The 22,289-nt window shown below is 36.8% G+C and overlaps 1 protein-coding gene across 1 annotated transcript; it reads right to left on the reverse strand.

The window, feature by feature from the left end:
- Window positions 1–928: 928 nt before the first annotated feature.
- LOC106310283 (acyltransferase-like protein At3g26840, chloroplastic) lies at window positions 929–4,407 on the reverse strand. Its single transcript, XM_013747519.1, has 13 exons — window positions 4,064–4,407; window positions 3,945–3,996; window positions 3,786–3,841; window positions 3,547–3,699; window positions 3,366–3,470; window positions 3,119–3,225; window positions 2,840–2,961; window positions 2,627–2,735; window positions 2,332–2,462; window positions 1,856–2,225; window positions 1,673–1,786; window positions 1,454–1,539; window positions 929–1,376 (listed from the first exon to the last, which is right to left on the reverse strand). The coding sequence occupies exons 7-13, from the start codon at window positions 2,875–2,877 to the stop codon at window positions 983–985; spliced, it is 1,242 nt and encodes a 413-aa protein (XP_013602973.1). The 5' UTR covers window positions 2,878–2,961; window positions 3,119–3,225; window positions 3,366–3,470; window positions 3,547–3,699; window positions 3,786–3,841; window positions 3,945–3,996; window positions 4,064–4,407; the 3' UTR covers window positions 929–982.
- Between the last annotated feature and the right edge of the window lie 17,882 nt (window positions 4,408–22,289).

Consider the following 22,289-nt stretch of genomic DNA (forward strand, 5'->3'; position numbering starts at 1 on the left):
TTATGGCCTGTGTGTGGAAGTGCCTTATGGAGGCATTGTTGCTGAACTTCCTGTTTCGACTCGTCTCCGTGAGAGAAACACGATGGTGGCCTTAGATTCAAAAAAAGAAATGGTGGCCTTAGATTCAAAAATGGTTAGGAAGTTATGGACGATTTCTAAACCGCCACATAAAAAAAACAAATCTAAAAAAGGTAGTTCCAGTTTACCTTCGATGATTAACGTCGGTCGACCAAAGTGCATATGTTATCTCCCGACCTCACCTATGAGATTGAATGATAAGGAGAAAATTGCTGGGGATAATTAATCTAGGAAGTCATTCCTCTTGAGCAGGATATCGACCTTCTTCTCTTGGCCAAAAGATTTACGGCTCCTGAGCCGGGTTTTGCTCCTACCTCCAGGTAAAAAAAGAAATTTCTAATAAAGAGAAATTATATGGGGAGATATAACCTAATTCTCGACTAAGGACAACCTATAACAAGGGGTCCCAAACCCTAGAACAAGGGATCGACTATTCATGATTTTAACTATAGATATAGCTGCGGCCAGAATTAGGATTTCTTACCTAATATGTTGTAATTCTAGCTCCCTTGATTAACAATTATTTTGACCGTTAAATTTTGTCTTTACTACTTGCTTCTTGGTTCTGTAATATCACGGAAAACCTTACTTAAAATTACCCTAGCAAGAAGAGGGAAAACATACCAACTAGGTGAAGAAGATGCACTTAGATTGGAGCGGGTCGGTTTTAATTTTTTTTAACACTAGTTTAGGTGGTTTGGTATTAAAATTAGATAGTAAACCGGTCAAATCAACTATTATGTGTATATATGTTTTAAACTTAAATTTGATGTGTAAATAGGTTAGGAAATTTTTATCGGGAGAGATTTAGCATGAAATCATAATTTGAGAGATATTTGATGCTATATAGTACTTCTTGTGGGATGTAGATAGTTAACCCTGAGAGATACAATATTGTACGTAATTAATTCACGAGGGAGATTAACGCTTCGTAACAAACTTTTCCTCTTTGACTCGTCTTAGACTCATCTTCTCCACCGTAGCTTTCAAAAGCTTGATAGAGGTCAAAGGTTGGAATCTGAGAAGAGAAACCATGTGAGACGAAATAGAGAAACCTCGGAAATAAGTTTCTGTAAGGATCACTTTCTCTTTGCATCTTCAGATAGGTCATACATCTTTCTACTTCAGACTTGACCTGCAAGTAAACATCGTGAGCTTTCTCTTTATCATTTAGCTCATTCCGTTTGCCTTCTGTTTCTATTGGTTTTCCGAAATGCACGTACAAACGTCCAGGGATCTTGGGAATTATTCCAGGCACATGCAAATCTTGATTCCCCAATTCACCTTCTTCACCGTTCCTAATCTTATTGTCATTACCAGATTCAGAAGGAGGAGTTGCGGTATATAGTCTCAAGAAGTGATGGAAATAATATACCTCAATTTGGTAGCGTCCTGTGTTATCTCTTGTATGAAATTCTTTATGAAAGGGATCTTCATTTGATCATTGTAATCCAAAACCATCTGAGAATCGCTCAAAGAAGTTACTCAAAAGAGCCGATTGAAATGGGTGGACACAGAATAGACTTGGCACTCTAAAGCTAGTTTTAAAAATGTTGATCATTGTAATCCAATACGGAAAAGAGACTATGCTTACTTGACAGAGATCATCTTCTCCAACAACGCCAAAAGGAATGATTTTTGCTCCAAATTTAGATGCGATCCTTGCAAACTCTGAGTGTTGTGGCCAAAACAACTTGTATTCTTCACCCTGTAGAAAATGTGAATAACCACAGATTTGACAAGAAGGCCGCCAAATAATGAAAATATAAAGCATTACCTTTCTGTGCAAAGCTTCACGGACACCTCCAGGATACAAAAGCACATGAGCTTTCGAACGAAGTAGTTTGTTGAAATTGAGACTAGAGACAGGGACCGCCCCACCTATCCTAACCGAGTCGAACATCTGCATATCAGGGAGTTTTGAGCCTACTGTTTTGCTAAACATCATGGGATGGGCCAGTCCACGCAACATAATGTTCTTTTCTTTCAAGAGATGAATTGCTAACTGAAGCAATTCGATACCAAGCAACATGTGATTCCCAACATAAATAACCGGGCCCTCTGAAGGTATTCCTGCAAGTGATCTTACTATAGTGCCGTTTTCTAGAGTTGAGAAAAATGCTGGAGAAATCGCAGCGGTTACTAATCTGTACCAGAGGAATTAATAGTAACACTACCTTATCAGTCAAAATTTTTTTTTTTTGGACACAGAAATTGGACAGATAAGATCAGAATAGTGATGCAGAAACTGACTTTTGTGATTCTTCAAACTCTTTGAACTCAAACGGAGTGGGCATAATGTAATCGGAAATGTAATCAAGTGTCTTTCCACGGCGATAAAAATAGGCAAACTTGATGATAGTCACGAGATCTACTCCATCCTCCTAGCATTACACTATTATTGATCAGTCGAGCTGTAAGATTATTTGTAAATCAAACACAGTATAGAAGTTCCATTGCACCAAAGCTGGTAGAAACTAGATAGTCAATGAAAGCAGAAGATGTTTTAAATTCATTGTTAAAGCACTGACGCAAATAAAGTTCTTACCAAGAAGAGGAACTGTCCATTATTCTTAAACTTACGGACTTCACATTTCGGCAATGTACAAAGAAGTCTTTCAATTTCTTCCTTGTTAAGTAACCACTGATCGCGTCCACTGTAATATTCATAACCATATAAAGGAACAATTCAGCTTCCAGAGATCGCTAAACTTCTACGTATGACTAATAATGAAACAGGGAGGTTGACAAGTTTATGAACCTCAGAAGTATCAGTGTTTGGGCTTTGACTGTGTACATATGAGAATTAAGAGATGCTGAAGCAGACTTAAGCAGGTGAAGCTTCCATAGAAGTGTGCCCTTAGGCAAGATCCTAATTAACGTCTGTAAATTGTATTTTCTTTCTTGAGTTCTATCACATAACACATGTAATGAATGGAGAAAGTAAAATAGAAACAGCAAAATGAAGAAGACACATGAGCAAATTGCTTGTTAAACACTAAAATCTGCTATATCACTTGTTATCTGAAAATAGTATTACAGATAGATTAGCTGAAGTTGCAAAGAAGTCTCCAAAGATCCCTCTGCCAATCTGCGCAACATCAGCTCCATTCAGGATAGTCTCTAAGATTGTCGCCAACGGGTAACCTATGTTTTTTAAAATTAGCCCTGATTTTGTAACAAAACTAGACACTTAAACCCGTCTTTCAGAGAGAAAATTTCGGACCCTTTTTTTTTTGTATTTCCATTTAATCAGGTGCAAGAAATAAAAGGAGTTGAAACTTTACCAAGCTTAAACCCAAAGTTTTCCTCTATCAAGATGGTAACTTGGTCAGGCAAGAATTCCAGTAGACCGGATAAAGGTTGCAAAATGAAGTTGTTTAAACGTGTGACTGCATCAAACATGATCAAGAATCACAATAAAGAATCTAGGAAAAAAAGGGAGTACGTAGTGTTATTTTGTTTTACCTGGATTAGCAAGAATCAAGACAAGATTGATGTCAGGGTTGCTCGCAGCAACATCTAGAGCAAGGCAAGCTCCAATAGATTCTCCAACGATATATATGGGCCAATTTGGGAAACGATGATATCTAACTGTCCTCTCAATGAGCTTAACAATGTCTGAAATCAGAAAGAATTGAAACACATTGGTTGGTTACACAAGAGTAATTATAAAATCAGAGAATGTTTGACAAATTAAGAAATACCTCGAGAAGGGGTACGATCACTGACTGGAAAATGAAGGCACCATATGTCAAATATCCTATTGTCAAAAGACAATGAGATGAGGAAACAAAGACTATAAAATTATTCTGTTAAAAATATAAATATCAGGAAATAAAGAAAATTGGGTGAAGTTGGCTTACTCTCCAAGCCTTCTGTGGTGGCGAATGAGCCCTAATCCAGTACCATCGATCCCTGCAGTTTTGGACAAAAATATAGATCAAGCTGTCATTGATTTCATCCATATATTAAAAAGACGAACCCGGTACATAGAGAAGGAGAGGAGATCCTGGAGCTCTTGCCCCACATTCTAACGGAGAGAACCACCGTGGCGGACCTCCATCTGTACTTAAAAAGTCTCCAGCTTCCACAAAAAAATCATTTAAACTCTTCCGCACTTCTGGCTGCGCCACCTCGCTGAATGAATAAGGATTCACGGTCGCCTTCACCTTTCCTCTGAGTTTTGGACCATACGCGACAGAGGTCGATCGTTGGATTCAATTCCGGTAGAAAAAGTCGAGATTGTAAGCTCTCGTCGAAACTGAGGAGATGATGGGACAAATTCTGTCAGTAATCGCCATTGAACAGAGACCTCCTACGTACATTGTTTTCTAGGTAGAACAAGATTTTTGTTCTCCAACTTCATCTTCAATCCACAGAACACGACAAGCTCGTGCCCGCGAGAAAACAGGGGTTTTAATTTCAAATCATCTTCTTTCCTTCATCTATACTGATAAAAAGGAATTTTTTTTAAAAAATCTACTTAAATACTTTACATAATTTAAATGAACTCATTTATTATGCTTCCATAATCTATAATCTATTATGTAATTACTCTAACGATAAATCCCTATGAATATAGGATAGATTATTCAAACATGTTTTATTTTATTTTTTATTTTTTTTACAACAAAAGGATAAAATGAAACTAATGTGATTCTTGATCCAAGAGCCTTGGGAGAATTGAGTCAACATAAACCACAACAGAAAGCTGATTCCTATCACCTCGTGCCAGCTTAAATATTTTACATAATTTAAATGAACTCATTTATTATGCTTCCATAATCTATTATATAATTACTCTAACGATAAATCCCTATGAATATAGGATAGATTATTCAAACATGTTTTATTTTTATTTTTTATTTTTTTTACAACAAAAGGCTAAAATGAAACTAATGTGATTCTTGATCCAAGAGCCTTGGGGGAATTGAGTCAACATAAACCATAACAGAAGGCTGATTCCTAGCACCTCGTGCCAGCTTATCCGCAATTGTGTTTTGTGCCCTCGGAATATGTTGAATAGTAAAGGGGTGAAAAAATTCCTTACATCGCATAAACTCCTCCATGTGTGTAGTGAACGCTGGCCATTCTGTAGGTGAATCTTCACCAGTTGAGAGCAGTCAGTTGCAAACACCACTTCTGAGATTTGTAGGGTCTTCATGCACTCCATCGCCCATATCAAAGCTTCACATTCAGCATGTAAAGGTGATAGACTCCTGCGAATAGCCACTGCACCCATCATAGTATCAGTTGATCCACCTGTTTTGTAAACTCATCCTTGTCCCGTACAAAAATCATGTTCCCTCCATGCCCCATCAATGTAACACTTATCTATCGCCAAAGCATCATGGTTCTCCACAATATGTGGGGGAGCCCAATTTATTAAATTTTTGGTCTGAGATTCAGCCCACAAAACACTTTTAATTTCCGTAGTCCGGAGAAGATTTAAAGGATCCCTTATCTGATTTTTAGAAATCTTAGCATTCCGATTCTTCCAAATATACCATAAAATCCATGGAAAATAGTTCAAATCTAATTCTTTTGGTGTCCGCCAAAAGAGATAGTCCATGTTTGTAAAAAGAGATGGGGTCGGAAAAATCCTTGGGCATGATAGGATATTAGATAAAGCCCAAATTTGAAGTGCTAATGGACATTCAAAAAACACATGATTAATAGATTCTTCTTCAGCCCCACACATTTGACATTGCATATCACATTTGATTCCCCGTGAGTGAAGATTCATGTACACCGGTAAACAACCAGAAATTATTTGCCAAACAAAATGTTTCAATTTTGGTGAGCATTGTAACTTCCAATAGTGCGCTAATAATGGTTTTATCCGGTCCCATATCCCTATCCTGAGTACCCTTATCAGGATATAATTTCTCTGTCTGATAGCCTGATTTTACCGTGTATCTACCATGATCCGTAAATGCCAGCCATATGAATCTGGCTTAGGGTTACGACTAATGGCTAAACTCCGTATAGTACTCACATCGTCCTGATGGACAAATGCGTTGAGTAAATCCAGGTTCCAAGAAAGATCAACTGGATTAATTAAATCCTCCACCTTAAGTAATGGATTCAAGAATTGATTTGAAAATTTTGGGATTGCTGACCTCGGGCGAAGAGCGGGGATCCAAGGATCATTGCAGACTGAAATGGTTGAACCTGTTCCCACTCTTTTAATTAGCCCTTTATTAACCAGAGATCTAGCTGATGTGATACTCCTCCACCCATATGAGGGAGAATGTGATCTGATATGATCCAAAGGATCTGACTTTCGGTAATATCTACCTTTAAAAACCGTTGCGAACAAAGAATTTGGTTTGTCGATTAATCTCCACAACTGTTTTGCTAATAAAGCTGTATTAAAATTCTGAATATCTCTAAAACCAATGCCCCCTTCAGCTTTATCTTTACACAATTTGTCCCATGAAAACCAATGCATGCCTTTTGTATTGCCGCTGCCACCCCACCAAAAGTGAGCAACTGTGCTCGTAAGTTTCTTAGTAACCGTTTTTGGTAAACGGAAGCAAGACATAACATGAGTTGGCATGGGGGATGCTACTGCTTTTATTAAGACTTCCTTCCCGCCCTTCGTGATAAATCGGAGAGTTTAATTATTGACCTTATTATTAACACTTTCATTGAGAAAACCAAAAACTTGTGTTTTAGAGCCACCAAGACTCTCTGGGATTCCCAAGTATGTTCCCATGCCACCTATTGTAGTAATACCCAATACCTGTTGTACCTCTAATCGTACTGAATCTGGTACCTTATGTCCAAACTGTAGGGACGATTTCAAAATATTGATCTACTGTCCTGACGCTCTTTCATAATCTTTCAAAATCTGTAGAATGACCTCACATTCTTGCCTATTGGCTCTGCAGGAAAAGAGACTATCATCAACAAATAATAAATGTGAAATTGCCAGATTGCCGCGCGCAATTTTTAGCCCAGTTAGTAACTTTTCTTCTTCCTTCTTCCGAATATTTGCTATTAGTGTTTCACTGCACAAAATAAATAAATAAGGCGACAAAGGATCACCCTGTCGCAGTCCTCTATTTGGTATAATATGTCCTTTTGGCTGACCATTAATTAAAACTTTGTATTGTACCGAAGAGATGCAAGACATTATCCGAGATACCCATCGTTGTGCGAAACCCGACTTTAGTAAAATAGCTTCGATAATGGGCCATTCAACTCTATCATAAGCCTTACTCATATCCGTCTTTATAGCCAGAAATTTCTCTTTACATGAGTTATTCGTATGTAATCCATGAAACATCTCTTGCGCAATTAGAATATTATCTGAAATCAACCTCCCAGAAACAAAATCTGATTGTGTTTCTGAGACCAGGTGTGGTAGTAGCCGTTGGCAAAGCACCTTTGAAATAATATTATATCCCACATTACATAAACTGATGGGTCGAAGTTCCGTCATTCGATTTGGCCGCACTGTCTATTCAAACATGTTTACACATGAAGTGATCATTACCACATATAGTTCCATTAATAGTATAAAATTTTTAACGTTAAAACCCTTCAATAAAGTTTGTTTTGGGTAAACCCCCAAACTAAGTATTTAACGAAAAAACCTTCAAAATAATTTTATTTAATGAATTAAACACTAGCAAGTCATAATTACAATTACTACCGGTAAATCTTTAGTTTGGGAGTTTCTACATTAAATAAACATAGTTGAGGGGTTTTACCATTAAAAAAAATCAAAATTTTATAACATTACCTAAAAATTAGATAATTTTTAGTATATTATATGGGTTCTTACATTTTTAATTTAAAATTGTTGATGTTAAAAACACATCAAACTCATATATTTACAATAAAAAATTTAAAATCCTAATTTTAAAAATTTAAGTTACTAATTTTAGATAATATTATAAAATTTTGATTTTTCTTTTAGATTTTTAAAGGTAAAACCCCTCAACTATGTTTACTTAATGTAGAAACACTCAAACTAAAGATTTACCGGTAGTAATAGTAATTATGACTTTCTAGTGTTTAATTAATTAAATAAAGTTAGTTTGGAGGTTTTTTCGTTAAATACTTAGTTTGGGGTGTTTACCCAAAACAAACTTAGTTGAGGGGTTTTAACTTTAAAAATCCTAAAATTTTCAATGGTTTAATTATGGTTAATATTGGTTGTAATGTAGAATCTATACTATTAAAAGGGGAGGATTCTTAGAAAAATTTTACTTAAATAAAGTTGTTGGACCATTTCATTAGACTTAACTATTTTTTTGGTCTTACTTTATATTTTTATAACTATATAAATACTTTACATAATTTAAATGAATTCATTTATTATTCTCCATAATCTATTATATAATTACTCTAACAATAAATCTACATTAATATATGATAGATTATTCAAACATATTTACACATGACGTGATCTTTATCATATATAGTTTCATTAATAGTATAAAATTTTCAATGGTATAGTTGTGGTTAATATAGGTTGTAATGGAGAATCTATACTATTAAAAGGGGATGATTCTTAAAAAAATCTACTTAAACAAAGTTGTTGAACCATTTCATTAGACTTAACTATTTTTTTGGTCTTACTTTATATTTCTTCAACTATATAAATACTTTACATAATTTAAATGAACTCATTTATTATTTTTCCATAATCAATTATATAATTACTCTAACAATAATTCCCCATTAATATAGGATAGATTATTCAAACATATTTACACATGACGTGATCATTACCACATATAGTTTCATTAATAGTATAAAATTTTCAATGGTTTATTTATGTTTAATATAGGTTGTAATGGAGAATCTATACTACTAAAAGGAGAAAATTCTTTAAAAATCTACTTAAACAAAGTTGTTGGACCATTTCATTAAACTTAACTATTTTTTTTTTGTCTTACTTTATATTTCTCTAACTATTTAAATACTTTACTTAATTTAAAAAAAAATGAACTCATTTATTATTCTCCCATAATCTATTATATAATTACTCTAACAATAAATCGCCATGAATATATGATAGATTATTCAAACATGTTTACACATGACATGATCATTACCACATATAATTCCATTAATAGCATAAATTTTTCAATGGTTTAGTTATGTTTAGTATAGGTTGTAATGCAGAATCCTCTGGTGTATAACAATTTTTTTACATGAATTAGAAATTAAAAGCCTTAATGTCATCTATTCAACTATGAAACATTAATTTAATTAATTACATCCGATCAACTATTAAGATTTGATCTTACATTCTTATATATGAACTAAATGATTAATCTTATCGTATAAAATTAAAAAAAAATGGTTTAAACGAGTTGGAGATTTAAATGGACTAAGTAAAAAAAGACTGGTTTAAATAGAACATATTTATTTACTTTACAAATTCTAACAATATCTATGATGCGTTTTATTGAATTTTCACAAATGCAAAATATCTTACGCTTTAAATCAGGTAGTTTAGGTTGTTTGGAAAAAAATAGGATGAATAATTAACTATTAATTATTTTAATAAAAAATATTCGAGTCATTAATTTTTATTTTTTTTGCGTAGTTTGGTTTATAAATAGTATTTATAAAATATTTGGTTATTTAGAAATTAAATATAATTAATATTTGTAGGTATATAATTTGTATTTTAAACATTTAAGTACTCATTTGGTTCTCAGTTCAGTTTCTATTCCCGGTTCCAAAGATATAGGATATGCTCGGCTATTTATGAATTTTAGCTTAATTTTGTTTTGTTTTTTCCAGTTTGGTACGGTTCAATGCACCCTGGTAAATGTACCCAAACCTATACATGATCCAGAGGAATCCCAATGTGCATGAAGATCGTAGTAAGAAGACTCCCTACTGTCTCTTTCTTCCGTCCCCTTCCTCTGATTGGCTTCATCTTCAGCTTCACCAAGTGCTCAGCAAACACAGCCCCGAGGTTGGGCCACAGATCATCCGCATCATCCGCTGGCTCCGAGATCTCACCCAACGGAACCAGACTCCTCACCGTGTAGTAAAGCAGTGTGAGCTCCTGTACCCAAACCTTTTTCGGTTCCATCTTGTACAACAGCGTGTTGGCAAGGACCTTGAGGAAGTAGCGCACGGTGGGATGGCGGATATCGGTCTGAGTGGCTGTGCACGAGTTGAAATGGCCAGATGCCAAGTGTCCCCAGAACTCTGACTGTCCGAGAAAGGCGGGGATGACGCAACGTGTGAGCCATGGTTCCCAAACCCAACTCGCGGATCATCTCCTCTAAGTCCGTCTCGAGCCCAAGTCTTTGTATAGTTGCCCAGTCGATGAAACGTGTGGGTGCGATGGTGACCTTTAGCCACTCATTGTAGAACAAGCTTTCATAGTCGTCCCACGCTTCTTTGACTTCACGGTGGGTGCATTTGATGTCCTTGACGGCATCGTGAGGGTCGGCATAATGCTCAAAGGTCTGAAGGGTTTCTCCTACCCTTTCCCTCGGCCAAGGATCACGGTCCATTTCCGGAGGTGGTGGTCGTGCGTTGGAGCTGCTAGGACGATTGAAACATCTATTTGTTCTCCTCTCTTTGTCGGTCATCTGCAAACAAAGAACACAAGAGAAAATTTCGTAAATAGCGAGGATGATGAAACGATGATCGATGTCGATCGACACACGAATGTCGACATCGATCGACAGCCTGAGTGAATCGCCAATCGACGGATATGTCATGTTGTTGGTCGACGGTTCAGTCCCGAAACCTGCAAAAATCTAACCATCGTAATTCGATTTCATATAACACAATGGTCACACAATTCAGTACGAGTTTCCCATTGTTCTAGTAGTCCTAATATTGTTAGATTGAGCCATAATTCCGATTTGTAATTCATCTCAAGTATCAACCCTAGAAAACCTTAAAGTTTGAAGATTTCGAAGTCATACTTTGTAGATCGGTTGATTGAGTGAACTAAACAGATAGAGAAGTTAAAATTGTATGGGTTAGGCTCAAGAACAGCCAAAATCGGTTGAGAAACGAGAGAGAAATCGAGGGGTGAAGGTTTCATAGTGTTTTCACGATTTAGGGTAAAACCAACGAAGTGTCGACTTAAATAGGTCCGTGACTCGACAGCGACCATTTATCGACATAGGGAGTGCAATGTCGATCGATGTTGGAATTTTAATGGTGAAAGTTATTTTGAGTTAGTTTTTTTTTTTATAATTGAGAAAGATCTAAAATCTAAGATTAATTTTCTAAATAAGTTAGTGGGTTGCCCCACTCAGTGCTTATTTCAAGTCGTAAGCTTGACTTTCAAACGAACTAATCGGCGATTGGAGGATCCAATCGTAGAATTTGACAGTTTGGAACAAATGCTTTCGTCTAGTAATGTTTTACTCTCTGTCCATTCACTGTGAATAAATTTTCTTCGTTGCTTACTAAAGTGATGGCTCAGTGAGGTCATACTTCTTTGACCGTAAAGGGGCCTGTCCATCGGGAACGAAGTTTTCCAGGAAAAAGTGTCAAACGGGAGTTATACAAGAGTACTTGGTCGTTCGGTTCGAAATGTCTGGAGATGATTTTCTTGTCATGGAAGGCTTTCGCCTTTTCCTTGTATATCTTGGAATTCTCATACGCAAGATGTCTAATCTCACCTAACTCATTAAGTTGAATCAGTCTCCTTTCGGCAGCTGGCTTGATGTCGAAGTTGATTAGTTTTACTGGCCAAGCTGCTTTGTGTTATAGCTCAACCAGTAAATAACAAGATTTTCCATAACGTAAATGGAACGGTGTTGTCCCTAAAGATGTTTTGAAAGCTGTTTTGTAGGCCCATAGTGCGTTGTCCAACCAGTCTTTTCTCGTGGTCCATACAGTATTTTCTAGGATTTCTTTTATTTGGCAATTGGAAACTTCTACTTGTCCGCTCGTTTGAGGATGATAGGGAGTGGCAACTCGGTGGTGAACTCCATGCTTTTTGAGAAAATTTTCAAATGTTCTATTAATGAAATGGGAGCTACCATCGTTTATCACTACTCGAGGGACGCCAAATCTCGGAAAAATGATGCTCTTAAAAAGTTTAACGAAAACTGCTGCGTCTTTCGTTGGGGAAGCCACCGCCTCAACCCATTTGGACACATAGTCGACAGCAACCAAGATGTATTTATTTCCATATGAAGAGGGGAAATGGCCCATGAAATTGATCCCCCAGCAGTCGAAAACTACTACTTCATGGATAAAATTATGTTTCATCTCGTGTCTTTTGCTGATTTTTCGTCTTCGTTGGCATCTATCATATCTAGGTATGTGTGCATGAGTGTCGCAAAACATGGTTGGCCACCAAAAACCAATTTTCGATACCGTCTTGAAGGTGGTAAAGTGTCCAGCGTAATCAGATCCATGGTAATGAAATAGGATATCTGTAACTTCACTCTCCGCGACAAATCGTCTATAGATTCCACCTGAACAGTGTTTGTAGAGATATGGTTCATTCCAGTTGTATCTTCGGACTTCTCTCAGAAATTTCTTCTTTGTATACCCTTTGAGAGTTTCTGGTTCTATATCAGCAGCTAGATAGTTTACTATATCAGCATACCAGGGTCTATCTGTGATATTTCCATTTATTGCGTGCACCTCCTGACTTAACTTCCTATCTCCGGTAGGGTTTGATTTAGAGTTAAGTTTGCTGCAAGCAACATTGACTTCTAAGTCGATAAAAATCTTATTGAAAACGAGTCGTGATGTCAGTTTCTAGTATCGTCGATCGATGATCCAGGGATGGTATCGTTCGACGATTCATGCGTGATAACGATCGACATTCCATCAGTGGTATCGGTCGAAATTGATTCAGATGTAAGACATATATTACCGATGAATAAAGAGTCCATTTGATATACGTTTTCCGTTGGTAGGAAATCGTCAATGGGAACATCATTCTCAACTCTTATTCGGGAAAGGTGATCGGCAACTCCGTTGTCAACTCCTCTTTTATCTCTTATTTCTATATCAAATTCTTGGAGTAACAGGATCCATCGCAGAAGTCTTGGCTTTTCTTCTTTCTTCTGCATTAAATATTTCAATGCGGTATGGTCCGTGTGGACACCAACTTTTGAACCAACCAAGTATTGTCTAAATTTCTCAAATGCGAAAACAACAGTGAGTAATTCCATTTCCGTCATCACATAGTTTCGCTGCAAGTCATCGAGAGTGGGACTGGCGCGATAAACAACATGTAACTTTTTATCTTTCTTCTGACCTAAGACAACCCCGACTGTGAAATCACTCGTGTCACACATTATCTCAAATGGGAGGCTCCAGTATGGAGCTTGCATGATAGGGGCGGTTATCAAGGCAGTTTTAATCTCCTCAAAATATTTTAAGCATTCTGGTGCGAAATCGAATTTAACATATTTGCAAAGCAGAGCAGTGAGAGGTCTAGTGATTCTGCTAAAATCCTTAATAAATCTCCGGTAGAATCCAACATGTCCGAGGAAACTCCTCACGTCTTTTACAGTCGTGGGTGCAAGTAAACCAGTCATAACTTCTATTTTGGCACGATCTACCTATATTCCGGCTGCGGATACTTTGTGCCCAAGGACTATTCCATCATTAAACATGCATTTTCTCCAGTTTAGGACGAGGTTCTTTTCTTCACATCTAGCCAATACTTTACACAAGTTGTCTAGGTAGTTTTAAAAATTAGATATGTGAACTGAAAAGTCATCCATAAAGACTACCATGAAATCTTCGATCATATCTGTGAAGATTGACATCATGCACCTATGAAAGGTAGCATGAGCATTACATAGGCCGAATGGCATCCTTCGGTAAGCGAAAGTGCCGTTAGGGCATGTGAAAGTCATTTTTTCTTGGTCATCAGGATTTATAGGAATCTGGAAGAATCCGGAATACCCGTCGAGAAAGAAATAGTATTGGTGATTTCCCAGCCTTTCCAACCTCTGATCTATGAAAGGTAGTGGGAAGTGATCTTACCTAGTGGCTGCATTCAGACTTCTGTAATCAATACACATCCGATGTCCAGTACAGTTCACGTAGGAATAAACTCGTTCTTATCATTTTTCACCACTGTGATACCTCCTTTCTTTGGTACAACATGCACATGGCTCACCCAATTATTGTCCGAGATAGGGTAGATGATTCATGCATCTAGGAGTTTGGTGGTTTCTTTCTTTACTACTTTAAAATTTGGGTTTAACCTCCTTTGATGTTCAATTGATGATTTAGAACTGTCTTCTAAATGGATACGGTGCATGCACAAATCAAGGGAGATACCGGGAATATTAACCAAAGAATAGCCAATAGCTTTCCTGTATTTGCGAAGTTTGTTTAATAATAACGCAAGTTCTCCACTACTAAGGTTGGCATTAACGATAACGGGATACAATTTGTCGTAAAGGAAAGCATATTTCAGCCCAGCTGGTAATTGTTTCAGTTCAACTTTTGGTGCTTTTTTCGAGCTCCAATAGTCTAGCGCGAGCGGCTGTCGATCGATGGCGCTTTGCAAATATCGATCGACATATATCGCTATGCTGTCGTCTTCTGCTGTATCGACATTCATGACCTCGTCACATGCGTCCAGTAATCGAGCATATTCATCAACTCTGCTATCAATGCTGAGAGTGTCGTTTACGGAGGTAGTATGGGCTTTTTCTAAATGGTCATCTAAACATATGTCAGCGAAAGATTTTTCAGCTAGCCTAGGAACATGATCGACGAAAAAGGTTTGATTGTCTATTAAAGGGCGTTTGATCATCTTTTCCATGTCCAAGGTCATCGGAAGGTTGCAGACGTTCAAACATATGCGGCCTTCCTTAACTTCAATTATCGCGCCAGCAGTAGCTAGAAATGGTCTTCCTAAAATAAAGGGGTCCTTAGGTTCGTGCTTGTATTTCAACACTATAAAATCTATAGGCATATGACATCCGTTTATCATGATAGGTACGTCTTCAAGAATTCCTTCAGGTACTCTAACAGATTTATCAGCAAGAACTAAAGTGATCCTCGTAGGCTGAAATCTTGTGAAGCCGAGAGATATCGTGACATAGTGCGGCATTAGGTTTACGCTGGAGCCTAGATCGCAAAGAGATCGAGAAAATCGTTTATTGCGAATAGTGCAATCTTAAACGAAACTCCCAGGATCTGATTCTTTGGTCGGGGTTCCTCCTTGGATCCTAGCACTAACCTCCTCTGGAATCATCATGACACTCTCCTCTGATGTTGGTAAACTTTGTGACACCATATCTTTAACATATTTCTTTATGGAGGGGGAAACTTTCATAGCGTCAGTAAGTGGCATCTCAATGACTACTTTGTCAAAGGCTTTCTTGCAAATAGCTTTATCTATTTCGCGCTTTGTTTTTGACTTGATGGGAGGCAAGGGAGGCAAAGTTCTATACACCCTTTCCACCGTAGGTTTAGAGGATGTTACTGGTTTTGGTGCGGTAGGTGCGGTAGGTGCGGCCTGTCGATCGACGTCGTCGCATGTTTGTCGATCGACATTCTCCTCATCCTCTGATTCTCCTTCTCGGTCGTCGAGATCGGGTTGAGGTTTCTCAACGTCTTTGGTGTGGTCTGGCTTTCCCTTTTTAGGGGGAAACTCCGACTCAGGCTCAAGGTCATCAAACACTATTGGTTGAGATCTACTCTTCCCGTCTCTCTCAATTTCCGTGGGTTCATCAATGGCAATACCCTCTTCTACGTTCGAGGTGAGGTTTCTACTGCTCCTTAAGGTGACAGCTCCTACTTGGCGTCGAGGATTAGGGTCAGTTTTTCCTGGAAGAAGTCCTTCTTCCCTCTTTAGCTATCGCAATATGCGCTAATTGACTATCTAATCGCTTAATATGTTCACTTATGATTTCAAATATTTTTATCAGTTCACAGTGAACTAAGTCTATCTTTCCACCCAGATTGGCGGCTACTTCCGATTTTCAGTGAAAGCTTGGTCTAACCTTGACTTAGCCTTTCCCTTGTGTCGGCTGTAGGTTTCGTCATATCTGCTGGTAAAACTAGGTTCACTAAGCTCAGGGTGCTGATCATGAAGGTCCACTTCATATATGGATTATCTCCGTCCTTCGAGATTCATCGGGTTATCGTCTTCTATTTCGAAAACTCGGGATTTGTTCTGATCTGTTAAAAGGGAATGAAGCGAGTCTAAGATTTCCTTAATTTCAGATAGTTCATCATTCGTTTTCTTGAAGGCTCTAATGGTAGCTACGTTTTCCATCTGCCAAATCACGTCTGTAGGACTCCTCGTGTTGAAATTTCCCTCGCTGTATGTATCTAACGTAGTCTGATACCGAAGATTAACACCTCCATAGAAAAAGTTGATCAGCTGCGGGCATTCGAGTTGTAAATCTTTAAATCTCGCCCATGCATCTTTAAAGGGCTCTCTTTGGCCTTGGTGAAAGGTGGAAATTTTTCTTCTCACGTCTGAGTAACGTGCTTCATCGAAAAAGTGATTAATGAAGACACTCCTAATCTCCTTCCGGCAGGTTAAAGACCCTGCCGGTAACTGGTCTAGCCATCTTCTGGCATCTCCTGCTAGGGAGAACGAGAATAGTTTGCAACGATTGTAGTTGTGTCCCATCAGGTCTTCTAAATTTTTGATGTGATCATGTGGATGTTCTGAAACAATCCACGGAAGGGGTTTTGACGTACCAAAATTAGGAAGTCAAGATTAAACTTAGATCCTCCTAAATTGTTTTCTGGTAGTCGGATAGTGGACCTATTGGAATAGGTCCATCCATGATTTAGGTAGTCTTGCAAAGGCAATTATTCCTCATAAACTATTTTTACATTAATTTTATCAGGGATTTCAGCCCCCTGCTCATTAATGATTTGGTTAATTGCGTTGCATGTCGACCTTTTGGTTCTCCTAAGACTACTTCCTTATCACATAGATTGGTAAGTGAACACTTACCTGCTTCCGGCCCATTGGTGTTGATCAATTCTAGTAGCGAAGTGTCGATCGTTTCTTCTATCTACTCATCGCTCGACGTGTCCGTCGTGTCGTCGATCGATGTCCGTCTGAAATCCATTCTTTTCTTATAAGGTACATGTTTCAGCAGGAAAAGAAGAAAAACTTTAAGTAAACAAAGTAACAAAATCTAGACTATATTCTAAACTTAATCTTATGGTAATAAGAAAGAGTCCCCGGCAACGGCGCCAAATTTGATATCACTCAAATTACCCTAAGGAGTGATTTCTACTCTCTCAAATAAGAGGTTCAGTTGTAATACTTAGGGATCGAATCCACAAAGACTTTAGGATTACTCAATAGATTTGCAGTTTTCTAAGTAAAGCTAGATGATTATGATTAAAGCAGTAAATTGGTTGAACAAGATAGTTGTTCGGTTGAAAGGTTTTTGGGTTGTAAATTATTTGGGAAACAGCTAGATTTATAATAAATCTCAGGTGTGACAAGTATGCAAACTTAATTAAATTATCAGGAATTATAAATGATATGTTCTCGAACTCAAACTTAAGTATAATCTATCAACTTCTGTTTGTTTAGATTATCTAATGTCTAGATCTAAGATCTCAGCTGTCGCATGTTGATCTTGAGAAAGTGTCGATCGACGATTCTATATGAATGTCGATCGATACACCTTTCAGTCCGTCGATCAATACAACTATAGAGTTGTCGATCGACGTTCCTTCTAGCACGCTTTACGAACAAGTTTGAATAGGTTCTCTAATATTGTAGACCAACTTCCGTGTGTATCTAGTCAATTAGATCATACTAATTTAGTTTCAGGCAATTAACCAAGCTTCTGTTTGCGCTAGTTAAACCCAAGATCTAAGTTTAGGGTGATCAATCATAGACTTAGCATTAAGAGCAACTATATGAAGAACTATTAAAATATCCTAACAACAATTCATATTAGCAATACATAGATCACCCTTTGAAGAATCCTAATCTAACAATAAGACTACTCAGACATATTCATAAGAAACATGGTCATGATGATCTGAATAATTTTTAAATGAAATGAGTATGAAAAGTAAACATGACACAGTAAAGAAACAAGGGAGTTCAAGATCTTCTCGATTATGAAGTTTAGATCTCTCTCTCTCTCTTTTATCCTAAGCTCTCCAACCTATCAAGTGTGCCTCCTCTTCAAGTGTGTGACAATGGTGGAAGAAGTCTCAAGAAGGTCTACTTCTAAAATGATATAAAACCCTAATAAATAGCATAACATGCGTTCAGGGACTTAAGGTGCAATAACTTGGAGTTTTAGGTAAAACTTGTGATTTCCTTTAATGCTGATTCTTCCAAATGGCTCGCCGTCGTTCGACGTCGATAGTGCTCTGTTGATCGATGTTAGAGGTGATCTGTCGGTCGATGTTTATCCTTAATAATCGATCCGCCTTAGTAATTTCAGCATAACTCTCAAAAAGGTTCCAAAATACTCCAAAATCACCATTTTCCTCAAATGAGTACTTAAACCTGTAAAATCTCTGAAAAGACTCCAAATGCATATAAAAGACTCTAAAAATATAATATAAATCATGGTTAAATGTGGGTAAAATCTATGATATATCACATTTCGCACTAAGGGCGTCTAGAATAGTTGGCTTCGTTTCTATTTTCAAAAGTTCACTTTTTTCAATAGAAAAAATAAACCAGTATTTGCTCTTGTGGTATTCTTCATTTTCTCTTTGAAAAATGATTATTCTAAATACATTTCATCTCCAATTTATTATTAATTATTTAATACATTTTTATGAAAACAAAAACATTTAATTCATGTTTACTATTGCTATTCAAATATTTTGTTTTAACAATTCTCCAACATAATTACTATTTAACATAGATTAAACATAACCATATCATAAAACTATGACATAACATAAATTAACCAATAAAAAACATCTTATTTTTATAAAGAATCATTAAATATATATAATTTCTACAAGCGATTAACAAAGTATTTTAAAGAAAAAATAAGCATATTTATCTTTGATGTGTTTTTTACTTGAGCTAAATTTTCTTTGAAATTAATATTTCTATGCTTTTCAATAAAAAATTAGATGGAAATAATAACTGAATCTTTAAAATTAATTGGGTAATAGTAGAAGATAAGAATAAGTAAAAGTTTAACGATCCATTTGTAATTTAAAAAGTTCATCTTAAAAAATAAAGATGTGAACATTATATCTTCAAATCTAAATACCATTGTAGCGAAACTTTATTCGAAATGGATAAAAACCTGGAAAATAAAGCACTAATGGATATGGTTTAGAAGTGTCTTTTTTTTGTCAACCAGTTTTATTATTTTCGGTCCCAAAAGATAAAGTACAGCGAAATTGGACTAATCTAAACAGGCCCATTACATGAAAGAATATAATTTAACCCATATGTGTTAACACTAGGGATGTTAAGTACAAGGTCAGGGTCAGAGCCCAACCATCTTTTGTTTATTATAAATCCAATCCTATTTTAACCCTATTATAATCAAGAGTTAGGGTTAGTACCAGAATTACCTCATTTAACTGAAAAAAAATATTTTATTTATTTTTGTTCTTAAATTTTAAAGATAAACTAGAAAAATTAAGATATGATATGATTCTTTCTTTCAATTTCTTGAGTTTCAAAATAAAGTTTTCCTTGCCAAAATCGCAAAATCGAGTTTTTGCTCCACAACTAAGAATAAAGTTTTTCCGTCAAAAACAAAAATTGTGTTTTTTCCGCCAAAACCTAATTTGAGTTTTTCCACCAAAACCAGAAAATCGAGTTTTCTCGTCAAAACCGAAAAATCAAGTTATCCCAAAACTGCAAAATCGAGTTTCCCGCTAAAACCACAAAATCAAGTTTTCTTGCCAAAACCAAAAAACAAGTTTTTCCGCCAAAATCACAAACCCGATTTTTTCCGTCAAACCGAAAAATTGATTTTTTCTCGCCAAAACCGGAAAATGAGTTTTCCCGTCAAAACCACAAACCCAAGTTTTCTCTCCAAAATCGCAAACCCGAGTTTTTTCCGCCAAAAACGAAATATCGATTTTCCCGCCATAACTTAAAATTGAGTTTTTTCGGTTTTGGCGGGAAATTTGATTTTGTGGTTTTGGCGGAAAAATTCATTTTTCACTTTTTGACGGAATAACTCGGTTTTGTTGTTTTGGCTTGAAAACTAAATTTTCCTGTTTTGGCGGGAAAACTTGATTTTGTAGTTTTGGCTGGAATACTCGATTTTTAGTTTTTGGCGGAAAAAATTCAGTTTAACTCAATTTTCGTTTTTGACGGGAAAACTTGATTCTTAGTTGTGGGGGAAAAAGCTCGATTTTTAGTTTTTGCCGGAAAAACACGACTTTCTGTTTTAGCTAAAACTTGATTTTCCGTTTCGGCAGAAAATTTTAATTTTTTTTTTTGAAATTTTGACGGAAAAAATATATTTTGCATTATCTAACAAATTTAAAATTTCAGTATTTATTTAAATATTGTATAATATTTTTGTGAATCAAAATTAAAAAATTAAAATTTAAGCCAGACCTAATAGGATCAACCCTTTTTAAACCCTGTTACATAAATAAAGTTCAGGGCTACAAATGGTTTCACAGGTCACAGGGTTGAGCCCATATTAACATCCCTGGTTAACACCGACTCAGCATCATCTTCAATCTACACGTGCTAGCTGCAGATGCATCTTAGGACACGTGTATCAACATGTGATCTTCTGTGAGACGACGTCTATCCCGCCATTCCGATGCTTTTCCGCCGCAAGCTCCGCCATAGTCGATTCGCGCAGAACTTTAGGACCCCGGCTTTTATGAAACTCATCAATCTCTTTCCTATCTCGTATACTCTAATATTTCGCCTCAGCCGTCGTTTATAACCAAGATTCCTTCAACGCCGATTGATCACACTGGGAAATACTCGACATTTGATTCAAGAGGAGATTCAAGAGGAGATTCAAGAGGAGCCATCAGTAGGGACGCCGATTCTACTAAACCTCTAAAGAATCAACCAAGATCACTCCAACAAGCACGTATTACTTTGCATCAAGGAAACTTTACTCATAAGCCTTTTTGGCTTACACAGGTGGGAGTAAAGATTGATTCCCATAAGCAAAGAATAAGAGCATAATCGGAAGGGGAAGAAACCCAACCCAAAAACAAACATGATTTTGATTCTTTGCAAAAGAGGATTACAAAAAAAAAAAGAGATAGTAAATAGCCATTAAGAACAGCTCAGATTATGTTCAAAAAAAAAAAATAGCTCTGATTTTTGGTTTAGAACGCAACACAAACTTAAAACAAAATCTCCATGCGAAGACTAAATCGCAAAAGCGAAGACAAGAGTCGATCTATTGATAGAATATACTATATAACAAAACGACATCGAGCTCCCTTATGAAAGATATTTGTTTAATAAGAAGGTGAAGAAGTAAGATCTCTGTCCTGAAGTAGTCGCTGACGTAGTTGCTGAAGCAGACGTCGGGTTAAGTGGTGAAGACTATATGGAGTCAAGATGTTGAGCTGGAGTCGTGTAGAATTAGAGAGCAAGTGAGTATCTTGTAGATATGGAAAGAAGAATAAACTTGAGGAGCAAGTTTATGACTTAAAGAAAGAGGAATAAGTGTTCCAAGAAAAGAAAAGTTACGCTTATTGTTATGGAAGATGTCCATACATGTTGCCTTGGAGACTAGGGTTTCAGGAACATTGAGAATAACTATAAGATAGCTATGGGGTCGTCTGTATAGAGACAGAGACACGGAATCTGATCTTATAGAGAGAGAGAAGCTCTTGGAGGTGTTCTTGGGTCGTGCTGAAGCAGTGGCTGAAGTACTTGACGGAGAAGAGACATAAGCGGGTAGCTTAGGAATGTTTCAGTAGCGTGTGTTAGGGTGTTAACACCATACGTGTAAAAGCTGAATAAGCAAGTCTTGTAAAGATTGTTTAAAGGAGATTCTAATAAAAGCACTGGTTTTGCTTGTGTATTTGTCTCTTGATTTATCTTCTGCACTACCTTATTGTGTTTGCATCTTGCACTTACAAGTGGTATCAGAGCGGGGCGCCTAAGTTACCAGTGTTATCCTGAAGGTGAAGATGGACACGATTATTTCTGTGCAGAAGGCGATCGTGTTGAATGCGGACCAGTATGATCATTGGAAGGCTCACATGAAGCAGATGATTCGAGGAATCAATGAAGATGCGTGGACAGCTGTGGAGATCGGTTGGGAGGAGCCGACCATAGTCACAGGAGGTGAGAAGAAGCCTAA

The sequence above is a fragment of the Brassica oleracea genome, chromosome C8 (genome assembly GCF_000695525.1).
Source record: "Brassica oleracea var. oleracea cultivar TO1000 chromosome C8, BOL, whole genome shotgun sequence".
Taxonomy (NCBI): Eukaryota; Viridiplantae; Streptophyta; class Magnoliopsida; order Brassicales; family Brassicaceae; genus Brassica; species Brassica oleracea.